The following is a 27,567-nucleotide window of genomic DNA, read 5'->3' as shown; positions in this document are numbered from 1 at the left end:
TCTAGAGCCTTTTGAGCGCCTGGATTTGCCCCGTGAAGCTCTGTCGAACACAAGAAAGGACCAAGTTTTTGTAGGCCAGTGTCTACTGAATCTTGATAGCTGCACTTGTAAGAAGTCTTTTACAGTTTGCATAGACTTAGCTTTGTCTTCCATTTTCTTTAAAACCTGTTCTGCCTTACTACTAAACAAAGTATCATGCTGTAAAGGTGCATCCAACAATTTAGCTTTAACATGATCAGGCAAATTTTGCTCCTTGAGCCAGGCATGCCTTCTAATCACAGATCCAGTAACTGCAGCCCTGCAGGAGGCCTCCAAGGAATCAAAACCACATTGCAAAGTATGCTTTCCAACCTGTTCTGCTGCATGCAACAATTCCTGTAATTCTTTATTTTCCACACATTCAGAAATCAACATCATTTTCTGTTTCAATAATCCCATAACATGCTGTTGATATTTAAGCATATGAAACTGGCAGTTTAAGGTCCTAATTGCCAAGGTTGCAGACGTATAAACCTTATTTCCCCATCTATCCAGCGCCATGGGATCTCTATCAGAGGGGGTAGGATTCTTAGCTGTTGAGGCCTTTACACCTTTGGGACCCTGTGAGATAGTTTCGAGGTCAGCAGCAGGGTTTTTGAATAAAAATTTGTGAGAGTCAGGAACCCTGTAATATCTGTCTGGCTTGCTAGGAGCCGGAGGTAGGGAATCTGGTGTCATGCTTGATTCCGAAAACACATCATCAATAATGTCTAATACAGGAGGTACGGCCAAAGGCCTATGCTGAGGAAGAAGGAGGAAATCCCTAAGCCTCTTTTTTGATTCTGAGAAATCTTGACTCACCCAATGAAAATGTTCCCTCAAAGTATGCAGGGATTCTCCAAATGAATAATCTTCATGAGGAGATGCAGATGGGATGGATTCCTCTGCATCCGAATCCTCACTGGGTGGTATAGAACATTCCTGATCAGAAGAGGAATCAGAAGAAATAGAAACCTGATCTGAAGATTCATAATCAGTGTCTTGTCTAGAACTCTTACCTGGGGGGGGGGGGGGCAACTGATCAAGGTAATTAAGTCTTCAGACATTTTGTTCATCTGCTTTTTGGGCACAGAGGCCTGAGCACGTGGCTCATACGTCGTTTTTTTAGCCTTAGAAGTTGCTTTTGTCTTTGTTTTTGAAACTGGCGTCTGTTTTATATAGAAATGCTGAGGCGTGAAGACACCCTCAGAATCCGGTGTCTGCTCAGCGGCTCCGGACCCATCCAAGGGAGAGACATCCGCGGGTACAATACTTTGAGAATCTCGCGGCGTGCCGGACTCCACATGAGTCTCGGTAGAGGCCTGCGACTCGAAACTAGCGGGTATCAGGGGCTGCGAAAGCACCTCACTGAGTACCGGCGAACCGACGACTGGCTTAGGAGAAGCTTTGTCGTCGGTTTTGGACCTCGACGGTCTGTCTCTGTCCTTTTCTTTGCGTTTTTTGTGAACTCCGGTAGTCTGATTGCTATCCGAGGACATTTCAGGGTAGTTAAATTAGTTTCCAAAATATTTTGAAGCAAAGATATACAGACGCTTAATAGTGCATTGGTTAAATCTAGCACAAAACCGACAACAAGGCACGTTATTGATCTGGGCCTAGGCAAGGAATACAGTACAAATGAAAATCCTTATGAGGTATTTGCTTCCCACAAGTAATGCAATTATTAACTTTTACTGACATCAGTATGGTGCAAGAAAAAGATTCCCCAACAGGGTACTTAGCAATAATTGAAGACTTCGGTTCTGAAACTCGAATTTGAAAATTTCAGGAGTCAGCCTACCGGCACTTATGAACTGCTTCTGCTTCAGGCACCACGCGGCAAGACAGACTAAAGAAAATGTCATCAGCTGCCTGTTTTATACCCCTGAAGACGTGACGTCATGGAAGAGGAGACAGCAACCGATGCAGGACCCAAGACTTTGATATTCAGGCCGACTGAGGGCAACCTGCCAGCAGATTACCCAAATGTAATGACTGCAACAGTGAAACACAAAGAACATCCAAGAGATCTGAACTGACATGAAGAATAAAGTAACTTAAGACACAGAATCCAGGAGACATGTAAGAAAAATCTTACAATAAAATCCAGAAACCAAATGGTAGTCTGAGAGATCTGGTGAGGGGTGCTTCCTACACAGGATTGGTGGTTAAGGGGCAGAAGTTGGTGGCCTGGGAAAGTTCTACTTGCCGAGCTGCCAGAGTCCTGCAGGTCTCAAGTACTATAGGTAGAGGAAGATGTACTCAGCGTTACTCACATACTTCATTCTTTTTAGGGTGTCTCCACATAAGAAATCATCTAGTGGTGGAAAAGAAGACAGGATGCCCTCAGTGCCTGACACACATGAGATGGAGAAGACATCTGGTCTGCATGCACCAGCTTGCCAACTCCTGAATCTGAAGAATCTGATACCAGTAAAGGGAAGATGATTTCCTTTTCATTATTTATTGTGTGTATGTGTGCGCGCCCCTGAAAATGAAAGTCGATCTGACTGAGACTGCAGGCTAATGGAAATACATACATACAAGGCAGTCTGCGTCGGCCACTTCAAATTTTGCGAAGGAGCTTGACAGAGAGGTAGGCTCACCCAGCTCAGGCTAAAGCAAGATGGAGAATGTTTCAGATCTGGATACCGTGGTCCTGCCTTTTGGTACTGTGGCCACATTAGAAGTGTCTGGTCATAAGCTGGCAGTGACAGCTTCCATCTTTGAACTGCAGACATCCTCACATATCAAAGCCAAGGAAAACATGCCCTTATTTATCATAAAAGGTGCACTGGAAAAAAAAATCTCCAACAGAAAGATGTCTGAAAAACCAAATGCTGAAGGGTTCAGCTCAAGAGGGCATACTTTCCTCCGAGACTGTAATGGCACCCCGATGGGCAATGTCAAGAGGTTCCATTCCAAGCATCAGTGGTGGAGCTGCAAAAGCACCTCCTTGGACCCAGTGTTCCTGAGTCTATTGATCAGTATATCATCTCCTTCTCACTATCATTCTCTCATGGGCACTTCTCTTCCTGCTTTTTAGGGCGGACAGCTACCAGCAACCTGACTGATGTTACAGCCTCCTTAGCTAAGATGCACATCTTTTTCTGGTTCAAGTAGTCATGGAGATTTTTTTTCACTGTTTTTCAAGATCTTGTGGCTGAACCTAATGCATTACAAGTAAGAAGCAACACTGTGCTCCGGTCTTAAACAAATCAAGTACTAAATGTGGTAATGTTTATGGAGCATTTGCGTTATACAAGAAATACACTTGGGATCTTTAGAAACTAACATGTAAACTGATGCCTGTAGTACTATTATGCTTCAAACTGATAAAAGGCAAAAATAAAATTTAACTCTCTGAAAAGGTTCCTTTTCTCTACTCTGGAAGCCAGGCTTAACCAATGGATTAATGAAATGCAGTACTTGCATCTCCAATGCTTCTTCCTTCGTGTGCTGTCGACAGAAAATGGAGATGGCACTGGCAGATGTCCCTCTTCTACAAAGGTCAACCTGGCCTAGAGGGGGAAGGAAAAAAAGCTCTGGAATTCAGACAGTACATCAGAAGCTCTGCAGCAAAAGTTCCAAAAGTTAGCACTACTGCAACAGTGACCAATATTATGAACATCTTACTACTGTGGTAGATGTTTGAGTGGATCACTGTTGCAATAATACTAACCCCTGACACTTCTGCAATAGAAAGTTTGACTAAGTCTACAGATGACTGCAAGCTGGGTGCTGTTTTAATTCCCCTAGTGATGTGAACATCCTCCAAGAGGGCCTTACTCAAACTAAAGACTGGTGCCAGAAGCATGGCCTCAAACTGAATGTCAAGAAATGCAAGACTATCCCCTTTGGGAAAAATGTCATCCCTACTAATTATCACATTAGTAACAACGTACTAAGCATGCATCAATCATGAGGGACTTGGGCACCCAGGTTGATAGCAACCTGACGTTTGACCACCACGTTGCCTCCATTGTACAGAAGGCTTCCTACATGGCCCACCTCATAAATAAGGGTATTTCATCTCGGAACAAGGAGATCATAACATCCCTGTAGTCCTCCCTTATCAGACCCATTATGGTACAATGCCGCCTTCAGCATGTACCTTGCCACCACATGCAGCAGGTGGAGAGACCACACAGGCTCCTGACCAGGAAAATCCACCTATCACATACAGAGAGGCTAAAAGCACTGTCCCTCTACGCAATCTCATACAGACTGCTGAGAGGTGCCCTACATCTGGCATACACGGCCATTTCAGACTCAGCCTTGATGGAGTTGCTGGATATCCGTAAGACAAACTCCACTCGCGCAACCCGCATGCAAGGCTTTAACCTGGTCTGTGACATTAATAGAACTTGTCAGCAGGATAGATTTGTGCCCCAGAGACTCCCTCATCTTTGGAATAGACTCCCTCTCCATGTCAAGCAAAGCACCTCACTAGCCCTCTTTAAGAGGAACCTGAACGACTGGATGGGAAACAGAAAATATACCCCTGGGATCCCACCTGTGAAACAGGTGCTGACTTTGAGGGAACATAGGAGAAATTCTTGGCTAGGCTTCTAAGGGCCTCTGGGCCAATAGCCTAGTATCATGCTATAAACCTATATATATATATATATATATATATATATATATATATATATATATATATATATATATACACACACACGTGTCTGTGTGCGTATTATACAAACACACACACATACATATATATATATATATATATATATATATATATATATATATATATATATGGATCTGGTACATTTCGTCGAAAGCACATTTCACCGAATTTCATTCCAGCAAGACAAAGTCATGGCATTAAGAAGTGGGGTAGCTACACCGATTTTGCATTCAAAGAACGTGATGGTTGGCCCAGTGAATGATAACATAGGTACATCTAAAAGAGAAGTAAGTGAATATAGGACAGCATTTCCTATACCAATAGTTAGTGAAATGTGGCACATTAAATATATAATACAGAATAATCAGAGAATAATTCTTGGAAACAAGAATTTAATGGCAACATTGGGAATGGCACCAAGATTAACTTATAAAAAAGTAACCAACATTAAGTATATGTTAGAATCTGGAAAGGATAAGATGATTAGTAACAATCGTACATGCACCAATAAAAAGGGTACTTATAGCTGTACAAACTGCAAACAATGTAGGTTCATAAGTAATTCTTCCTTTTTCACCATAGGTTATTTAAAAGAAATATTTTGGGCCAAAAAATTATTACAACTGTAACAGTGATTATGTAGTTTACACAGCTACTTGCACATCATGTAAAAGTTATTATATTGGTAAAACAAAGAGAAGTTTAAAACGCAGAATATATGAACACAACTTGGCTATAAAAAAAAAACAGAAAACCAATTCATTAGATAGGCATGCAATTTTATGTCAAGAATTTTAAAAGTTTGAATTTTTTGTATTAGATATTGTTGACAAGGCTTTATTTGCTGGTGATTTAAATAATGTACTTGAATGAAAAGAAGCATTTTGGCAATTATTGCTGGGTGCAGATAAAGCACCTGGTTTAAATGAAGTTATAAATTTAAAATGTTTTTTAACATATAGATAAATTTCATAAGTTAGAAATGTATAACTGAAGTTATTTTATTAACATTCACACTCATTTTACTAGGTACATTACTGTTTTTATGGTCATTAGTATTAATTGGCATTTTATGATCTCATTTCTTGTTCACAGTAATTTATTATAAAAGGAAGGGGTAGGGTTATATGTGATGTTTCTGATGAAGTTCACAGTATTAAAAAGTGGATGAAAGCACTAAAATCATTGTTCGAGTGGGGCTATTAGGATTGTGATTCATTGCTGAATATATATAAATATGTGTGTGTATATACAGATATATGTATGTGCACACATATATGTGAAAGTGCTGATGTGTGAAATTCAGTAAAAAAAAAAAGTTATGTTCTTACCATAATGGTTCCATCTGTGTTGTCCCACTTCACTCCATTAACCTGAGGGATTCTGTTCAGACGTTTGGAACTGACCAGTCACCTTCTTACAGCTCAAGATTCCAAACTTGAACTCCTCCTTCCTACCCATAATGTCCCACTCCCCCCACATTACCTGTAAATCGAGTTTTCCCACAAGAACATGGTGCTCCTAATCAACATTAACTACAATACAAAAATAAAGGCAATTAAAGTATATACAGATTTCCCAACAGAACATCAGGAACTCAACTAAGGAATAGAATTCTAGAAATTTCTACTAGGCTTCCTGAATTAACCTTGGAAGGCGGAAGGGAGTGGGAAGGTTAACGTAATGATGTTGGAAAACACAGATGGAATGTTATGTAAAGAACATAACTTTATCAGAAGTTGTCCACTTCATTCCATTAACCTGAGGGACTGAATTCCCAGCTACCATAATCTGGGGTGGCCACTAACGAAGGATATTCAGGAGTACAGCAGAACCAAAAGCACTTCTGCTCCTGGATACCAAGCCCGATTTATAATGAGTAACCAAATAAAGAAAATACAAACTGATAAAACACTTCAAATGTTCATAAACTTTGTCTTTTAAAAATCTTTCTTGCTTTCCTACATAAAAGCATGGATAGCTTTAGCATAATGGAATACAAACTACCCCTTTTGTTAGGCAGTTGAATTTACATAGGATATATACCCTTCTCCCATTAATAATAAAACTTTCACTTACAGCAATATATTTGCAAATGGATCGGCTGTCCCATGTAGTAGCTCAGAGGTCTCAGGCACAGTTCCAGAGTGGACGGGGAGGGGGGGGGTCACTGCAGTATGTGCAGAGGGTCTCCTAGGAATGGAGAGGATGCTCTCCACAACCTCAAATGCAGAAGGACTCTGAACTACCTGGAGATATCTCAACAGGGCCAAAGCTATCGAGGCAGACACCAACCGAATGGAACGGACCTCCAATTCCGAGGGGGGAGTTGGAGCCGAGCTGCCAAAGGCAGAGGTCCTGAGGGGAAGAGATGGCTGCAAGACCTTCGGAGTCTAAGTCAACCCCCAGAATCGACTTCAATACTATGGCTCCAAGACACACTCGGAACTGAAGCAGCCAGAGCTGAGCAAGTTGGGGAGAATGTCAGAGGTGAAGAAGAACTCTCTATCAGCTCTGACACCTGGCACCAGGACCCAATAGAACAGACAACTCCAAAACCCAAAACCAAAAGACAATTCGGAGAAGGAGCTATAGACTGTAGTGGGTGGAGCTTCACAGATCTGAAGTGGACAGAGTAGACACAAGCCCCATCTGGATCAGTGTCTCGATGACCTGCCTTGCGAGCTTACCCACATCCCTAGAGGACAGGCTTCGTGAAGGCCTAGACAAAGATGAAGGGGGGTGGGTCGGGGAGATCTCAGTAGGGAACAGGTTGGAGATCTTCCAGAAGGCACCAACAGAGAAGAACCTGGCACTCACACAGCCGGAGCAGACACCAAGGGAATGCCACTCAGCCCTGTAGCCACAGAGGAAGAACAGGGAAGGTCAAGGTAAGGGGCTTGGAGCTGAGTGTGTCACTTCCAAAGAATTAGATTTCTTCCAAGGAAAAGTATGTGGGAAACTGCCTCTTAGACTCCCAGGAATCCTTGGACTTCTTCACCGGGGGGGGGGGGGTTGAGGCCCTGATGTGGAAGGAGCCCCCGAGTTAGCAGAAGGAGGAAGCAAGCCCTGCATATATTAAAAGGGGCTTCCAAGTGGAAAGGCCTTAACAGTAGACGCACTCCCCATGGGTGTCAGATAAGGGAATCTTCCACCCACAGGAAGTGCACTTTTTGAAACCCAAAGGCTTCTGATCAGCCATAAGGATAAATGAAGAAAGGGCGAGAAAGAAGGAGAAATGTTTTTCTTTTAAAGCCTAACAGACAGAACCTGACAGCTAGAAAGAAAAAGAAGGCAAAGGAGCTGACAGAATAGGTTAGGAAGTATCAAAAAATTGTAAACTCACCCAAAAACTCTAAACAGAGAAGCTCAAGCAAAACTTGCTGCTAACACCAAGAACAGCAAATGAGATCTGAGGTAACGTGGGGGAATGGGGCATTGTTGGTAGGTACAAGGAGCTCAAGTTTGGAATCTCGAGCTGTAAGAAGGTGGTCAGTCAGTTCCAAGCATCGGAACGGAGTCCCTCAGGTTAATAAAATAAAGTGGACAACATCAGATCAAACTGTTAACAAAAAGGCCCTCTACCAAACATCCAAAGGAGTAGAAATCTGCACTTCCAATAATGGTGACGGGTAAGAGAATAGGTGGTGGGGTGGATCCTCATAGATTGGTGACTAAACCTTTGGCAAAAAAAAAAAAAAGAGGTGTACACTGGAGGACTGGAAAAACTCCTGCAGAGGCAAACATCAACTTATACTTTGGGAACAGGGTTAAAATTCAATCATTCAGATGTTTTGCACAGTGTGAAGAAAATGCTGTAGAAGTTAAGCAAAGATGTGGGAAAAGCTGGCAGCTCAGTGGGTATAATAACTAAGAAAGTCCTTGCTTAATTAAAACTATGTTACAAGATCAGGCATCCTAGCAGAAAACTATAATTCAAAATGGAAACGGATGATGATGATACGGGGGGGGGAGCTCAAGAAACAAGAAGAGACTGGTATTTTGGATGCAGACTCTTAAGAAGAGCAGCAACAATCATATATATTACATTCATAAAACAGCAGGGAGTATATTAAGAACTAAACCAACATGGGAATGGAGAAAAGAGATTCTGCCGATAGGGATGAATGCAGTTAGGGATGCAGACAACAGGCAAGAAGGGGCTGGAATTTATTGGAGAAAGCTGGCAAAGGAGCCAAGGTATTGGGAGCAAATAACTAGAAAGGGAAAGGTAACAGGATGGGAAGATGCCAATAATTCATTTGGACTGTAGGTTAGAGATTGCCTTCTCTATCAAGAATTGATATCAAAGTATGGGCAAAGAGAAAGAAATGGGGGGGGGGGTCTTACACAAAAAGACCAGCATTTGGTAGAGTTTTTAATAGAATCTAGAACAGAAGCTGCCATTAAAAAAGGAATAATTAGCACAGCATATAAAATACTGTATGATAACTATAAGAATCAATCAGTGGAGCTTAAAATTGGGAGAGAGATTAGATAAGTAATTCACAAAGAGACAAGGGGGATATATGTATATATCCCAAATATGCAACAAAGTCTAGAAGATGTAGGATCTTTTCCTGTAAGTGTTTACATAGGTATTTTTATACCCCAAGTAGACTCCAAAGAATTTTTCCTTAGGTAGATAGCAAATGTTGGAGGTGTGATGGAGAAGGAAGAGGCTGTTTGGAACATGTTTTTTGGGAGTGTAATGAGTTGGCAGACTTGAGAGATTCCCTGCGGACTGCTCTGTCGGGGATGCTGGGTGAGCAGACTGGATTGACCAGGGAGATGAGTTTTTTGAACTACTACACAGAAATGGAAATGCCTAGACATAATAAAGCCTTGCTGAGTTTAATTATGGTGACTGCCAAAAAAACAATTACTAGAAAATGGAAACCAAAGTCTAAACCAACTTTACTAGAAGTAGTGAATATAGTAACAGAGATAAAACACCTGGAACTGAGATCTTTAGAAAAGGGAATGAACAAACTACACAGGAAAAAATGGGAATTGTGGGAACAATATATGCAGAGAAGGAATGAGGTTTAAAAGAAGGCAGGATTTGAATGAGCTGTATAATGCTTAACTTACAATGACTGCTTAGATTATAAGTGATGTATAATGCTTACAAATACAGCTATTTCAATGGTGTCTGTGATGCATAATGTTTGTAACTAAAGTGGTGCCAATGTTTGTTTTCCACTTATATAAATGTAAGATTGTCTATGTCAAATATGATAATTTAATAAAGTTTTTTGTTAAAAAATAAATAAATAAAAACACATAGCTTTCTTTTTCTTAAAAAATAAAAAAGATCAGTCATCTCCTTTCCCATAATATACGCAGATTCATTCTATTAGCAGACCCCCAGGTGCACCACTGCAACTTACTAAAAAGAAAAAAAATCCATTTGGCTTTCAGTGCCTCATAGGGCCACTTTTCTTCCAAGTACTGTAATTTACAAAATGTTAAAAACATGGCCACTGCCCCCCTTTAAGAGTCAAACTACCTTGGTAAGTCAACCTTTATGTACTCAGACATACACAAGACAACAATCTCTCCCCTCCCTCTCTCTAGTATGCACTCTATTTAAAACTAGTGTAGGTGACACAGCCTCCTCTTGACTGGGACCTGCTATCTAAAAACACTTGCCAAGTGACATCAAAAATCTACAAACCCCTGAAAGCTACAAAGATGCACTTAAAAAGCTTCTCTTTACTGAACTTACCTGCAACTGCTACTGTAACAATAGCTAGTTAACTTACCATCCCATTATATGTAGTTTATACTTCTGTATTATATTTTTGATTTCACTATATATTTTCTTCTGTCAATACATTCTGACTAGACCTTTTAAACTTACACTATATGCAATACATCTTAACATTATGTTCTGAGTTTGTTATGAATTTATTATTTATTTATAATAAATTATTATTATTCTCTATATAATACTTTTGATTAGAAAGACCTTGATGCATTTTCTGCTCTCTGAGCTTGGTTCGTGGTTGATCTGGTGATCAAACAGTAAGTACGTAAATAAATAAATAAATAAATAAGAGAAAACCAGTGGGATCATGATTAATCCTAACCAGAAGGACAGCATCACCTTAGAGACAAGCAAAAAAGAGGGGATCATCAAAACCAGGTTTGAGTTCAACATCAGACTTATAAACTAGGGAATTGAAGACCCACTCTTTCCAAAGTGGCGGAAGAGGTACTTTCTCAAAAGTGGAGCACATGAACTGCAAGTACAGGGAATTTAGAAAGGGGTGGTATAAAGCAACATAATCATACCTAAACTCTGTGTGAGACATACAAGTCACTCTCTTCACACATCTGTTTTTAAAAGTTTTGAAGAAATCTCTGGATGATTGAGAAAAAGTAGCAGATTCTAAATAAAAAGATACCATACACCAGTTTAAGCTATTTCAACTTAGAACAGCATGACAATCAATCATTAAAAAGGCCCTTGAAACTACGACATACTTCTCAACTGTCCCTGACTTTACTCTTATTTTAGCTCTGTTCCTCAATCCCTCCTAAAGCTGGTGACTTTTAGAGAAAAGGTGGTGACTTAAACTTACTAATGACAATAATTAGAGTTACAGACTTCTTTTACTTCAGAAAATAGATATTAATTCACATTCTCTTACTCTGTCAATGTCTCAAGTTAACAGTAACAATACTTTAAAATTTTTCCCTGATTACTTCTGGATTTGACCCCGATTCATTGACAGCTATGAAGCTGCAACTGAAACTCAGTGTTGCTAACAGGAGAAAAGCAACACCTGGAGTGTATTTCAGAAGACAACAGAACTCACCTTAAAGCAGTTCTCATCAGACATCAGCTGTTCTGCTTTACGCTGGTAGGCAGCTTCACTCACAGCACGAGAAGTTTGGGTAGCCAATAGTCCACCTGTGGCGCCACTTGTGGATTCAGACAGGTACATATCCGTTACCTGTACACAGATTTCATCACTCACTATGTGCTGCAGCTGTGCAAAGTACAGAAAAGAAAGTCACTCTTCTTCTAAACTTCTTGTTATACTTATAAACAGTAAACACCAAAGCATCTGCTTTAGCCATCACATCATCACTTCTGTGGTTCAGTGAATAACACAGCACTTCTAAGTGCATTCAAGTTGTCCAGCAGTGGACAGTTAGGATATCCAAAGCTTTGGCAATCTTACCTCCTGAAACTATACAAAACAGTTGCTTCCTCTGGACATTTGTACAATTCCTCATTAAAGCTTTCCAATATTAACAGAAATTTATTCACACAAATTAACATGTTCAGCGGGAATAATTTCATCATCTTCAGTATCAGACTAAGACTTAAAAGATAATTAAACCGCTTTCTAATGCTATTGTTGTGGAAAAATGCTGCTTACTTTTAAGTTTGTGTCCCAGGAGATATTGCTAAATAAATAAGATCACATTTTCAAATGAACTCTCACCTATCAACATCAAATTCCACACAGGAGTAGAAATTATCTTAGAAGATGTTGTCCTATTAGTTTTACAAAACTGACTCTGGGCTAAAACTCTAAACAGAAACAGTGATACTTTCACGTTCAAATGCTGGGCCTGCTGAATTAAAGTCAAGTCTGTCATGAAGCTGTTAACAGACCTTCTGTGACACCAAAACAATATTTTCTTTCTCAAGTACAAATTCACCTTCAACAGCTTCATCTAAATTGGGCACAAACCCAAAAGCTTAATATTTACAATGCAAAGCAAGTCTACAGCTCTGTCATGCCTACATTAAATTATAATTACTTTAAAATGACTAACAAACTTTAAAACTTTGACAAATTTTACTGCTATTTACTTTATCCAAATCAGGACTATGGGGAATCTGAAGCCTCACCAGGCTTTCAATGGGTATAAAAGCAAAGATACTTATTCTGGACAAGACATCAGCCTTTCTCAAGATCAATCCCCCACCCTCACCTCCCACCACTACCACACAGGAATCACACTTGCAGGCATCTTGAAGGATGTCTAATTCAGTTATGGCATCCTTCTGGGGTGTGAGAGAGATAAAGCACCTGAAAAAAACCCACCTAGACACACTGAGGAAATACAGACTTCATATCCCGGTTGGGAGCACCTTCTCTCTGAACTACAGAACAAAGTAGTCAGAATCGGCAACACTGAATAGAATCACTATACTGCTAACATAACATTAAATTGCTTTTCAGGAGAAGCCACTCAGAATTCAACAGACAAGTTGTGTAGCTGATAACTCTAACCTAAGCATGCTCATTACAGCTATACTGTCACTGCACACATTATGTATGCAGCCAATATTCCACCAGTCACACATCACTATAAACAATATTTTTTTTGTAGTATGGGCTACCCACAGAGAAGCCTGAATACCCATACAGCAATGCAAAGAGCAGGTCAAAGCAACAACACACAAAATGACCGTTTCATCCAAATTACCACTTTGAAAACAGGGGCAAAAAAATAAAGACTCTCTCCACCTTTAAGGGTATTTTACCTGTCTCACAATGCTCTGTACAAGCTTATCCATAGTAAACGCTATATAAGCGTGGATGGTGAACATCTCTCTCAGCGAGTCTTCATACTGAGCTGGCTCCATGTTACCATCTAGAAGGTTCCGAACCATATCCAGGAAGGCTGGATAATAGTCTTCAACCTCAATGTCCACTAAACAAACAAAAACAACTACATTAGAAAATTGCAATAAGCTTTTAATAAAGTATAAGTAATGTACAGTGAAAACTGCAATGGGACAAGTTTCTTCAAATAAAAAATATATAAACTACAATGCACACTTTATTAAAAAAAAAATAATCATAATCATCTGAAAGTGATATGCAGACGGTTTTAGTGCTTGCTTCAGTAACCACCCCTAAAATTTAAGCTCCTTCTATAGCCAACACATATACATGGTTCTTCCTAACACATGTACAAACTATCTGCTAGATGCAGAACTCTGATGAGAGCAGCAGAAGTGTACAGTCATAATCTAATCTAATTAATGATAGGTTCACAGATGTATACTAGGCTAATGACCACTTGGATACTTAAAAGCCTACCTGTGCAACCCTAATGTAACCCACACATTTTTGTATTTGATTTATAGGGGGTGATACTGACTGCCTCTGTCCATCAAAGACAAAGCCAGACCAGGTGATCCGTTGTCAAATATGCACTAGTCCCTTGTAACTATCCAAAGTCCTGTTTAAACCATCTAAATACTGAGACTTACACAAATAGACAATCTGATAATAAAACAATCTTTTTTTTTTTTCCAAACCTCTCCAACCAAGTATCAGTTAAGCTAGTAAGTACCAGGAGTTCCTTGGGGAAACTCATCTACAGTCTTACAGACCCATTAATATATCCCTTGCCTGTTTGCTACTGAAATTAAAAAGAAGTTTGTCTTCAAATTGTATACTCGTCTGTATTACTTTGTATGAATGGTTTTCCATCTTGTTTCATAAACAGAAATTAGGAACACTCTGCCCTGTGCCATATGGAGACAGACAGAGAGACAGTATGTATTATGTGTGTGTGCGTGTGTGTGTATATATATATATATATATATATATATATATATATATATATATATATATATATAGGATCCATACTGATCCCCGAATGACATCACCGAATCACTATCGGCCGGGCATACTTACGCGAAAGTGCTATTCACTGAAGAAGCACTTTCGCATAAGTATGCCTGTTGTGGAGATCGTACTACAGTGTGGATAAGGGAATATTTCTTTTTCCTCACTGTAGTGCAATCTCAGAGTGTGAATATTAAAGTAGAGGGTGTGGGGGGCACAACCCTTCCTGCATAAAAGTAGATGTATTGTTTTTTTTTTGTTTTGTTTTTTTAACACGCTAACCAAAGCACTTTTTCGGTGAAAGCGCTTTTGTTAAAGTGTGTTCGGACTACTGAACTATCGTTCAATAGTCTTAGATCCATATATATATATATATAAAATGTATATATATATATATATATATATATATATATATATATATATATATATATATATATATATATATATAAAATATATATATATATATATATATATATATATATATATATATATATATATAATGTATGTATACATATATATATATATATATATATATATATATATATATATATATATATATATATATATATATATATATATATATATATATATATATATATATATATATTCTTCTTCTTCGGCTTTTCGGTTAGGGGTTACCACAGCAGATCACCTTGTCCACATTGATTGGCAGTGGAGTTTTACAGTGTCGAGTTGCCAGCCCGGTGCCCAACCTTCCACAGAAGGCACACTCACACGCACACCTAGGGCCAATTTAGAGTGTCCAATCCACCTGCAGCATGTCTTTGGGATGTGGGAGGAAACCGGAGCACCCGGAGGAAACCCACGCAACCACAGGGAGGACATGCAGACTCCGCACAGAAGGCACCCCAGCCAAGAATCGAACCGGAGAACCTCTTGCTGTGAGGCAGCAATGCTAACCACTGCACCACCGTGGCCGCCCTGTATATATATATATATATATATATATATATATATATATATATATATATATATATATATATTATGTATGTATACATTATATATATATATACACACACTTACATAAATATATATAGACACACACACACATTTACATAAATATATAGACACACACACTTTATATACAAGCACACATCCTTGTGTTGAGGCACAATAGCTCTTTTTTGTCCTTAAACAAGCTTTGTCAGATCTAAATCCAGTTTACAGGATATGCAGTATTTATCTGCTTTAACAAAGAGATCATTGTTAATTAACTCAAACTGGGGTCACAGATGTATGTAGTAGGCTGTTCATACAAGCTACAATAGAGTATCTGTTGTGCATATCTACTCCACTTGACAGCTAATAGGTTACAACTTATGTGCTGTATCCCTGTCCTACGTAGCTACTGCCTAATTGATACAAACACTTAATATAAATCTTATCCATGGCTATGTATAACTATTAGAATATCATTGTATCTGCAATATATAAGTAGATGCTATATATCATATTAAGATGGGGCAACAAACACTAAAAATATGTGACAACCAGTCAAACTAAAATCCTGAAGTATTTTACTGTAGTAATCATAGCTACAGCTAATCAGAATAATCTGCCTGACCCTGCGAGTGGGAGCACCTATCTTGTGTCATTTATGTCAGGAGGATACCACCCTGTTCATGACAGGATGAAATAATCTTTCTAGTAATACATCACTTACAAGTATGTTCAGACAGAAAAAAGGGCTCTGTATGTGCTAGGTCTAAGATAAACTGCAGCATGTATGACAGTGAAGCAAACATGGTTAAATGAGGACAGAGATAACAGACTTTTGTTTCAGTGTGTTCCATCTAAATGCTGTCATAGGATGTTACTAGGCTAATGAGCCTGGGGCTCTTCCCTTACAAGCCTAGCCAAGAATTTATCCCCAGAAAGAAACTTCAGTCAGCACTTGTCGCCCCTGTCAATGAGGGACACAGGTGGAACCCCTGGGACAAATTTGTGGTTCCCATCCACTCATCAAGGTTGTGCTTGAAGAGGGTCAGTGAGGTACTCTGCTTGACGTGTACGGGAAGTCTATTCCAGAGATGGGCCAGCCTCTGGGAGACAAACCTGTCTCTCCAGCAGGTTTGATCATGTCACATATTAGATTCAGGCCTTTCAAGCAGGTAATGCACAAAGAGTTAAGACTTATGAATATGGAGCATGTAGGGTCACAGACTGCCTTGTAGGCGAGACACAGATCAGCTCTGAGCAATCTGTACGACACCAAGTAGAGTGACCGTGATTTGACCCTGTCCACAAAGGACAGGTATTGGAGGCCACGGATTCTCTTTGTTAAGTATTTCTGTGGACTTTCTAGTTGATACAGATGTTTGGAGAGGTACATACCAAATGGGGCATTATACTCAATTACTGGTCTAATGAGGGAGGTGTACAGAGAGGTAATAACCTCCTTTTTTCTGGATGCAATCTCTTTACTTATGAGATGAGCCAAGTAAAAGGCTTTTCTGACCACTGCCGTTATGCTGTCAACAGGAACATTATACAAAGTTTTCAGGAATATGTGCCATAAAACCTAGTTGCCACAGTAGTAATCCCTATAAAACAGCAAAGAATAGTTCCCACCTTGGGAATCAGTCAGCCTCCAGTAAGTGTGTCTTGTACCAGTGCCTGTTGCAAAAAAAAAATCCTTTATAGAGATGACTAAGAAGAGTGGAAAAATATGCAACAGTATGAACCAATGACCTATTTAGAAAACTCACTCAAGTCAGCCTGTTGCTACATGCAAATAGTATGCACCCCAAAAATCACAAAGGAAAATGTTATAAAAGTCACAAATGATGAGGACAGTTCAATGAGTCAGGGGATATGATGTGGTTTCTACATAATCTGGACAAACTACAAAGTGGCTTTTTTGAAAAGGGGTACAGTGAAAAACGGATAAAGACATACTCTGTCCCACTTCAACCAAGAAACAGAATGACCCAACTCTATTCAATACACCACGAAGCGAACAAATTTATACAGTGAGCAAAGAATGATACTGACAAAGAGAAACATAAAAGTAGTATGACTCTCACATTTTCAAGGGACTCTGGAAATTAAACGTACCATGTGAGAGAACTAAAGCATCATCTATGGAAATCAGTCCATTAATAAGGTATTGATCCTGAGCCTAGTTTCATCTATCATAAGGGGAAAATATTAGGAGCTGGGTAGAAGGTCATGCTTTACCAACTACAAATTCAAATGCTACCACTCATCCCTGCATGTCTCCAGGATGCTGATGCTGTGACTTTATGAGTAAGAGAAAAGTACAGTTTTGTACCTACCATAAATGTAGATGTCCGATAGGTATGCATCTGCAGTCCTAACATATGGGTTGTCCTGCCTCAGGCAGCCCTTCGGTCGGCCGGATTCCAAAGTCTGGGTCTGGCCTCGGCTGATGTCGCACTTCACCCGACGTCATAGCTGCTGTTTATTGGGTATAAAGGCATCAGCCGACGCCATTTTCCTCAGTGTTTCTTGCCCCAGATGCCAGGTGCCCTCTAGGAAGGCTAAATTTGGATAAATGCAAATAATTCCAAACAGTAGAGAGCAAACAATATATATATATATATATATATATATATATATATATATATATATATACAAACAAATACACCATAATAGTTTCTCCCAGCTAGCTAAAGGAGGGGTAAATACCCTAGGAGTACCACAGAGGGGAAGGAGGGTGTGTAATCCTGACTGCAGATGCATACCTATCGGACATCTACATTTATGGTAGGTACAAAACTGTACTATGTCCTTCAAGGATGCATCTGCAGTCCTAACATATGAGTAGAATACCATAGCCAAACTGGGGGAGGAGGCACTAAGATAAAGATGGTGTAGTTAAGATCCCTTGCAAAACAACAGTTGCAAAACCTGCTCGGGATCTAGAGTATAAGGGAAGATTATAATGCTTGGCAAATGTATGCACGGAGCTCCAAGTAGCAGCCTCTAAAATGTCTTTGGTAGCCACTCCTCGTAGGAAAGCTGTAGTGGTGGCTGTAGCTCTTGTAGAATGAGGTCTGATATTTTCAGGAGTTGTCTTTCCATGAAAAGAGTAACAAAATCGAATACAATTTCCTATCCATTTTGAGATTGTCTGTTTTGAAATTGCTTTCCCTTGCATTCCTGTTGCATATGCTACCAGAAGCTGGTCAGTCTTTCTGCTGGTCTTAGTTCTGTCCAGATAGTAGCGTAATTGTCTGTGCACATCCAAGGTATGTAGCAGTCTTTCCCCCCTGTTCTGTGGGTTGGGGAAGAATGTAGGTAAATGAATCGCTTGGTTCAATGCCACTCTGGAGACTACTTTTGGCATAAAGGTAGGGTTAGTTCTCAGAGAGACTCTATCCTGATGGAAGATTAGGAAAGGTTGTACTGCCATTAATGCCTGTAACTCAGATACCCTTCTTGCTGAAGTGATTGCTAGCAGGAAAGCAGTTTTCCAAGACAAGAACTGTAGTTCTGCTGTTGCTGCTGATTCAAAAGGGGGAAGTGTTAACTTTTCCAGCACAAAGTTGAGATCCCAAGTAGGTAAAGGTGGTTTCCTTGGAGGTTTTACATTTTTGATTCCTCTCAAAAACTGCCTGAGTAGAGGATGAGAAAAGACAGGAGGGTCCATGTTGTATTCTGCTAAAATTGCTGATGCATGAATCTTAATGGAGGAGTAAGACAGGCCATTGTGGAACAGTTCTGCTAAGTATTCCAGGATGTGTGCTATGTTTGCCAATGAAACATTTTCTCCTTTGGCTGCACTCCAAATGAGGTATCTTTTCCACTTGGCTGAATAAGTTTTCCTAGTGGAGGGTCTGCGTGCCTCCAGGATAATGTCCTTAACCCTCTGAGATAAATATGGGTTATTTTGTTTTATGCAATATTCCAAGCAGCTAGCTGCAGAGTTTTCAAGGCTGGATGTAGGATCTTGTAGTTGTTCTGTGTTAGAAGTAAGGGACATAGAGGTAGATGCCATGCGTGTGTCCGAGACATGCTTCTCAGCAGTGGGTACCAATGTTGCCTTGGTCAGTCTGGAGCTATCAGGAATATCCTTGGCTGATCCTCTCTGATCTTCAGTAGGACTTGGTACATCAAAGGAAGAGGTGGGAATGTATATGCTGTCAGGTTTTTCCAGCTGAAGGAAAGGGAGTCCACCCTCCAAGCAAGTGGGTGGTAAGCTCTTGTGCAGAATTTCTTCAATTGGTGGTTGTGTGGGGAGGCGAACAGGTCTATTTCTGGTAGTCCCCATTTCTTTGTTATGGCTTTGAATATATCTGGATGCAGCATCCATTCGTGAGCATCCGTGGTAGTTCTGCTTAAGGTGTCTGCTAGAGAATTTTCTTTTCCTGGTACAAATCTGGCCTGAAGTTGAATGTTGAGATTCAGGGCCATATTCCACAGGTCCATTGCCATCCGGCATAGAGGATATGAGTGAGTACATCCCTGTTTGTTGATGTACCACATGACTGTGATATTGTCCGTCCTTATCAGCAGATGACCCTGTTGAAGTAGTGGTCTGAATGCCTGGATCGCATGTTTCACTGCCAGCATCTCCTTTAGATTTATGTGTAGACTCAGCTGGTCTTGGGTCCATAGGCCTTGTACACATTTGTCCACCATGTGTGCCCCCCAGCCTAAGTTTGAGGCGTCCGTGGTGATGGTCTGGCTTGGATGAGGTTTTTGGAAAGGCAATCCTCTGTTCAACTGACAGGCCTGAGCCCACCACAGGAATTCTTGCTTCAGGCATGGAATTATTGGAATCTGGGCTTCTAGACTGTGCTTGTGTTGAGACCATACATTCCTTAGGTACCATTGTAACTTTCTCATATGCAGCCTGGCATGCGGAATCAATATTATGCAGGATGCCATGAAACCCAGGGCTTGCAGGACTTTCCTTGCAGTAAGCTGAGTTTGTTTTGTTAATGTCATGAAGTAACCTGGTAGTTGCTTTTGTTTTTCTTCTGTGAGACAAGCCATCTGAGTTGATGTGTCCAGTTCTGCACCCAAGAATGTTATCCTTTGGGATGGTACCAGTCTTGACTTTTGCATGTTGACTGTGTATCCCAAGGCTTACAATAGTTGTATGACATTTTCCAAATCTTTTGTTAATTTTGCCTTGTTGTCCGCTTGTATTAGGCAGTCGTCCAGGTATGGGTAAATTTGAATTCCCTGAAGCCTGCAATGAGCAATTACTGATGCCAGGCATTTCGTGAATACTCTGGGCGCAGTAGATAAGCCAAAGGGCAATGCTGAGAATTGATAATGCTCTGATCCTGCAAGAAATTTGAGGTGTCTTCTGCAATCTGGTCGAATAGGGACGTGCAGGTATGCCTCCTTGAGATCTAGAGTCACCAGCCAAGACTCCTTGCCCAGCATGGGAAGAAGCTGCTGGAGGGTCAGCATTTTGAATTTTGGAACAATGAGGTATGTGTTCAGTGCGGACAAGTCGAGAATAGGTCTCCATTGATTTTCTTTTCTTGGTACAAGGAAAAGCCTGGAGTAAAAACCTTGGCCTTGTTCCATTGGTGGTACCTTTTCTATAGCTCTCATACTTAGTAAGTTGTTGATTTGTCTTAGAGCTTCTGTTTTTGGCTTGGTGGCAGGTTTGGCATTCCCTCTTTTGGTAGAGTGTGGAAGTGAAACCTGTAGCCCTTGTCTATTGTTTGTAAAGTCCATTTGTCTCCTGTAATGTAATGCCAGTTGTCGGAAAATAAGGCTAGCTTTCCGCCAGCCCAGTTGTTCCCTGGTAGGCGGTATCAGAGCCAAGTCATTGTGTCTGTCCTGTGGAAGTGGTTGTAGTTGAATCTGTGGCAGTACTTCGCTGGTTGGTAGGTTGCCACTGACGTCCCCTGTAGGCACCCCTAGATTGATTTCTGCCTCTTGGGCGTCTATTTCTGCCTCTGTGTGCTCTGGAGCTGTCTGGAAAGGAACAATTCTTCTAGGGCCAATTTCTGCTAAACCTCGGAGGTTGGACCTGTAAGAAATCCTTGACTGTTTGGACAGATTTTGCTTTTCCTTCCACCTTCTTTAGAACCTCCTGTGCAGGGGAGCCAAACAAACTTTGTTTCTCCATGGGAGCATCTAGGAGTTTTGATTTAACATGGTCTGGTAAGGATTGTTCTTTTAACCATGCATGTCTTCGAATCACTGTTCAAGTCATAGCTGATCTAAAGGAAGCCTCCAGTGCATCATAGCCACATTTTAAGAAATGGTTACTGACCTGCTGAGAATTATGTACCAAATCCTGAAGAGACTTGCGGTCTATAGGTTCAGGAGAGGACAGTTTTTTTATTTAGCTGGTCTAACAAAATTATACTGAATCATGTGAAATTGACAGTTTAAGGCCCTAGCGAAGAGCAGCAGAAGTATAAACCTTTTTACCCCATCTCTCTAATGCTCTAGATTCCCTTTCAGAGGGAAGAGGGTTTTTGGCAGAAGCAGCTGCCACACCTTTAGGGCCCTGTGAAATGGTTTTGGGGTCTGCAACAGGAGCCTTATACAAATGGTAATGTGTGTCCGGGACCCTGTAATATCTGTCAGGCTTGGCAGGGAGAGAATCAGGGGCAGTACAGGCATCATTAAATGCATCATCAACGACTATTAGTACTGGAGGAATGGCTAAAGGCCTATGCTGTGGTAAGTGTAAAAAAGTCCTTAGCCTTTTCCTTGAATCTGAAAAATCCTGGCCCTGCCATTGGAAATGTTCCCTCATAGCATGTAAAGTTTCCCCAAAAGAAAATTCTTCAGGAGGAGAAGCAGAAGGAATGGAGTCTTCTGCATCAGAATCCTCATAAGGCGAATATGAGCCTTCCTGAGGGTCTGAAATGTCTGAGCCATCCGAGGAATAGTCCGTAGAGACAGGTTCCGGGGGTTCAGTCCTAGGCCTCTTATCTGAAGGGGGCTGAGAGGCCCTGTCTGGGTGAGGTTGGGATCCCCTGATCAAAGAAACGAGATCCTCAGCCAGGCTGAGTATTTGAGAACTAGAGGTAGGCCTATGTGAGGGAGTTTTAGCAGGTAAGGCCTTAGAAGATTTAGCTGCTTTAGCCCTGGCAAAAGCCTTGATGGACATAGAAGCAGGGGGTCTAGCAGCCCCACGTGCAGGGGTAGATATGTCTAAAGGAATAGTGTCTGACAAGTCCTGGGTGCCTGCTTCTGTAGCAGTAAATTCAGTAGCAGATTAAACCATGGTCTGTGAGGCCTCGGCTATAGGAGGCATGCTTTCGGCCGAAGGAAGAACCGGGGACTCTGTTTCAGCCGAAACCGAGACACTCGCGGTTGGCCTGACCGTGGTTTCAGCCAAAACCGCGGGCCGCGAGTGTCGGTCCTTTTCCTTGCGCTTTTTAGCTATTTGTGTAGTCGGAGTTTCCGACGGCATTTTGTAAGCAAAAGCGGGACCAAAAAACTCCTCTGCAAACTCCGACCGACGTCTAAGTGTCCGTCGGTTGAAGGAAGCACAGGCTAGACAAGCTGATACGTCGTGGTCTGGGCCTAAACAAGGGAGGCAGTAAGAGTGGAAATCCTTATGAGGTATTTGTTTCCCACAAGTTAAACAATTATTTACTTTTTCTGACATCGGCTGAGGCAAGAAAGAGTCCCCAACGGGGTACTTAGCTTTTTAGAAGTCTTCGGTAGTAGAAATCTCTGGATCTGACCGACCGGCACTTGCGAACAGCTTCTGCTTCGGGCACCACGCGGCAAGAAAGACTGAAGAAAATGGCGTTGGCTGATGCCTTTATACCCAATAAACAGCAGCTATGACTTCGGGTGAAGTGTGACATCAGCCGAGGCCAGACCCAGACTTTGGAATCCGGCCGACCGAAGGGCTGCCTGAGGCAGGACAACACATATGTTAGGACTGCAGATGCATCCTTGAAGGACATCCGCTTTTATTGTCCGAGCTCAAAAAGAGGTACTACAGCACAGCGAATGATGATTGCAAAAGCAAGTTTGTAGTTTACAGGGCCAGCTGCACAACATTCTACTTAGGCAAGGCTATCAATGCCCTAAAGGAAAGGGTTACTAAAAACGTATCACACATCTGACTAAAAGATCTTAATAATCCACTAACCAGACTTGCTCTACACTGCAGAAACTTTGAGAAATTTGTGTTCCACACAGTGGAGAAAGTAACAACTGGCCAAATTCAAGGCAACACAGGAGCTATACTTCAGAAAAAGGAGCTAGAATGGTAAATTCACCTAAGAGCTTATTCACAAACTACTCCATCAGATCTGTACTTGAACTTAGAAAACTGGACCATAACAGTCTTTACTAACAGTTAGATACTGTATTCTTTTATATTCCTTCACTGCACTTTTAATTAGCATTATATTCACACTGCTTGACTACTACAGGAGCATATAGGAAAAATTAGGTAAATTAACATCATGGGCTTAGAAGCACTGTCTTCTAAAACAGAGTTCTCTCATTTCAAATTCCAGTGCATTTGTCAGTAACAGTGTTACTAGTAAGCATAAGCGTTAAAACTTTCCTGCATTAAGTTGTACAAGATTTTAGTACTGGTTACACACATTCATTGTTTAATGTTGCTAAATCTGATGATTTTGTTTTGTTTTAGTCTCGTAATCAAGTCTAATGTAAACATATTTATTACCTAGTGGAGTTTAACATATTGGTGCACTTAATACCATGTTAATGTTCTACAGTGACTTGAGGAAGCCTCACCTACCTTTTGGTAGTTAGATGAAAGCACTTTAGACTTCTGAGTTTTACTACTTTATTCTTTTATCTCACTTGCATCAGTTTCAATAAAAGCAGTAAACTGATGATGTTTAAGGCCAAAATGTACATTTTATTTTACAGGGCAACAATGGGATTCTATTACTAAATGCTCCACTTCTCTGTCTTTTTCTCCATATTTACTGTCCCTGCTATGAATAAACAACACAGCATTTACATATTTTAAATTGACTGTTTCTTTCCACTAGAACAGTACCCTTACTGTACCGTGGTGGCTTCACTTTCAAAAACCCTGGAAAAGATTGCTGCAGGCTTCAATTCACTGATGTAATCAAGGTCACTGAATACAGGTAATTTTTCTGGCCATTTCCCTCTCCAAACTGACATCAACATGACCATCCTAACAACCCACCCATACTGTGATGTCACAGCTCCCTGGTCCCTCCCCTACCCATACAGAAAGTAAAGGCTAGAAAGTACAGTTTTGTACCTACCATAAATGTAGATGTCCGATAGGAATGCATCTGCAGTCCTTACAAATGGGTTGTCCTGTCGTCAGGCAGCCCTTCGGTCGGCCGGATTCCAAAGTCTGGGTCTGGCTTCGGCTGGTGTCGCACTTCACCCGACGTCATCGCTGCAGTTTTTCGGGTATAAAGGCATCAGCCGACGCCATTTTCCTCAATGTTTCTTGCCCCAGATGCCAGGTGCCCTCCTGGATGGCTAAATTTGGATAAATGCCAATGTTTCCAAATAGTAGAGAGCAAACACATAAAATAAGCACGTATGTACATATATACAAACAAATACACCATAATAGATCCCCCCCAAGCTAGCTGAAGGATGGCAAATACCCTAGGAGTACCACAGAGGGGAAGGTGGGTGGGTAATCCTGACTGCAGATGCATTCCTATCGGACATCTACATTTATGGTAGGTACAAAACTGTACTATGTCCTTCAAGGATGCATCTGCAGTCCTTACAAATGGGTAGAATACCATAGCTAAACTAGGGGAGGAGGAAAAAGGTAGAGATTATGGTGTAGTTAGGATCCCTTGCAAAACAGCAGTGGCAAAACCTGCTCGGGATCTAGAGTATAAAGGTAAATTGTAATGCTTGGCAAATGTATGCACGGAGGTCCAAGTAGCAGCCTCTATTAATGTCCTTGGTAGCCACTCCTCGTAAGAAAGCTGTGGTAGTGGCTGTAGCCCTTGTGGAGTGAGGCCTGATGTTCTCTGGAGTTTTCTTTCCATGGTAGGAGTAACAAAATCTAATGCAATTTCCTATCCATTTGAAGACTGTCTGTTTTGAAATTGGTTTTCCTTCCTTTCCTGTTGCATATGCTACCAGAAGCTGGTCAGTTTTTCTATTGGACTTGGTCCTGTCCAGGTAGTAGCGTAATTGTCTATGTACATCCAAGGTATGCAAGAGTTTTTCTCCCCTGTTCTGTGGGTTGGGGAAGAATGTAGGAAGGTGGATAGCCTGATTTAAAGACACTCTGGATACCACCTTAGGCATAAATGTAGGATTTCTTCTCATGGACACTATCTTGATGGAAGATCAGGAAGGGTTGCACTGCCATTAATGCCTGTAGTTCAGAGACCCTTCTTGCTGAAGTTATTGCCAGCAGGAAAGCAGTCTTCCAGGATAAGTATTGTAATTCTGCTGTTGCTGCTGGTTCGAAAGGGGGAAGTGTCAACTTTTCTAGCACAAAGTTCAAGTCCCATGCTGGCAATGGTGGTTTCCTGGGAGGTTTTACATTTTTAATTCCTCTCAGAAACTGTCTGAGCAGAGGATGAGAGAAGACAGGAGGATCCAAGCTGTATTCTGCTGAAATAGCTGATGCATGTATCTTGATGGAAGAATAGGACAGGCCTGTATGGAAGAGCTCTGCCAAGTACTCCAGGATGTTGGCTATGTTTACCAGTGTCACATCTTTTCCCTTTGCAGTACTCCAAATGAGATATCTTTTCCATTTTGCTGCATAATTCTTTCTTGTTGAAGGTCTACGAGCCTCCAGGATTATGTATTTAACCCTTTGGGATAAATTTGGGTTAATTGCTGTTATGTAATGTTCCATGCAGTTAGCTGCAGAGTTTTCAGGTTTGGATGCAGGATGTTGTAGTTGTTCTGTGTTAACAGTAATGTTATCAGGGGTAGTGTCCATATTTGTTCCCGAGACATGCTTATCAGCAATGTGTACCAATGTTGTCTTGGCCAGTCTGGAGCTATCAGAATGATCCTTGGACGTTCCTCTTTGATCTTCAAAAGCACCTTGTGCATCAAAGGAAGTGGTGGGAATGCGTATGCTGTCAGGTTTTTCCAACTGAAAGATAGGGAGTCCACCTTCCAAGCAAGTGGGTGGTACGTCCTTGTGCAGAATTTCTTTAGCTGGTGATTGAGTGGGGATGCAAATAAGTCTATTTGTGGTAATCCCCATTCTCTTGTGATGGCTTTGAAGATGTCCGGATGCAGCATCCATTCGTGGGCATCTGTGGTAGTTCTGCTTAATATATCTGCTAGAATGTTTTCTTTTCCCGGTACAAAAATTGCTTGTAACTGAATGTTGTAGCTCAGAGCCACATCCCATAGGCCCAGTGCCAGCCGGCATAGAGGATATGAATGTGTGCCTCCCTGTTTGTTGATGTACCACATAACTGTGGTGTTGTCTGTCCTTATCATCAACTAACCTTCTTGGAGAAATGGTCTGAATGACTGGATTGCCAATTTTACTGCCAGCATTTCCTTTAGATTTATGTGCAGGCGCAGCTGGTCTTGAGTCCATAAGCCTTGTATGCACTTGTCCAGCATGTGTGCCCCCCAACCGAGGTCTGAGGCATCTGTCGTGATGGTTTGGCTTGGTTGACTGTTGCAGAAGGGCAATCCTGTGTTTGATTGACAGGCCTGAGCCCACCATAGGAACTCTTGCTTCAGGCATGGGATTATTGGAATTTTGGTTTCTAGGCTGTGCTTGTGTTGGGACCACAAATTCTTTAGGTACCACTGTAGCTTTCTCATATGCAGTCTGGCATGAGGGACCAGAATTATGCAGGATGCCATGAAGCCTAGGGCTTGTAGTACTTTTCTTGCAGTTAGATGGTTCTGCTTTGTTAATGCCAAGAAGTAGAGAAGTAGTTGCTCTTTCTTTTCTGCAGTTAGGAATGCCATTTGTTTTGATGTGTCCAGCTCTGCACCCAGAAAGGTTATTCTTTGGGATGGAATCAGCCTTGACTTTTTTATATTGACTGTATATCCCAGGGCTTGCAGCAGGTAAATGACTCTTTGTAAGTCTTCTGTTAGCTTGCTTTTGTTGTCCGCTTGTATCAGGCAGTCGTCCAGGTAGGGATAAATTTGGATCTCCTGAAGTCTGCAATGAGCAATTACTGATGCCAGGCATTTTGTGAACACTCTGGGCGCAGTAGATAAGCCAAAGGGCAATGCTGAGAATTGATAATGCTCTGATCCTGCAAGAAATCTGAGGTATCTTCTGCAAATTGGTCGTATGGGACGTGCAGGTATGCCTCCTTGAGATCTAGAGTTACCAGCCAAGACTCCTTGCCCAGCATGGGAAGAAGCTGCTGTAAAGTCAGCATTTTG

General features: G+C 41.1%; 1 protein-coding gene across 1 annotated transcript in view; it reads right to left on the bottom strand.

Annotated features, from left to right (window-relative positions):
- The window catches only part of LOC122806648 (paired amphipathic helix protein Sin3a-like), a 1,265,677-nt gene that overhangs the window by 245,838 nt on the left and 992,272 nt on the right, over positions 1 to 27,567 (bottom strand). Inside the window, exons 12-13 of the mRNA XM_044077239.1 lie at positions 13,170 to 13,339; positions 11,482 to 11,655 (exon numbers count right to left, since the gene is read on the bottom strand). Coding sequence (XP_043933174.1) covers positions 11,482 to 11,655; positions 13,170 to 13,339 — 344 coding nt within the window. The remainder of the gene's footprint in view (positions 1 to 11,481; positions 11,656 to 13,169; positions 13,340 to 27,567) is intronic.

This window comes from Protopterus annectens, chromosome 7.part0 (genome assembly GCF_019279795.1).
Source record: "Protopterus annectens isolate FY-2018-M chromosome 7.part0, PAN1.0, whole genome shotgun sequence".
Taxonomy (NCBI): domain Eukaryota; kingdom Metazoa; phylum Chordata; order Ceratodontiformes; family Protopteridae; genus Protopterus; species Protopterus annectens.
This window is presented reverse-complemented; position numbering and strand designations above follow the sequence as displayed.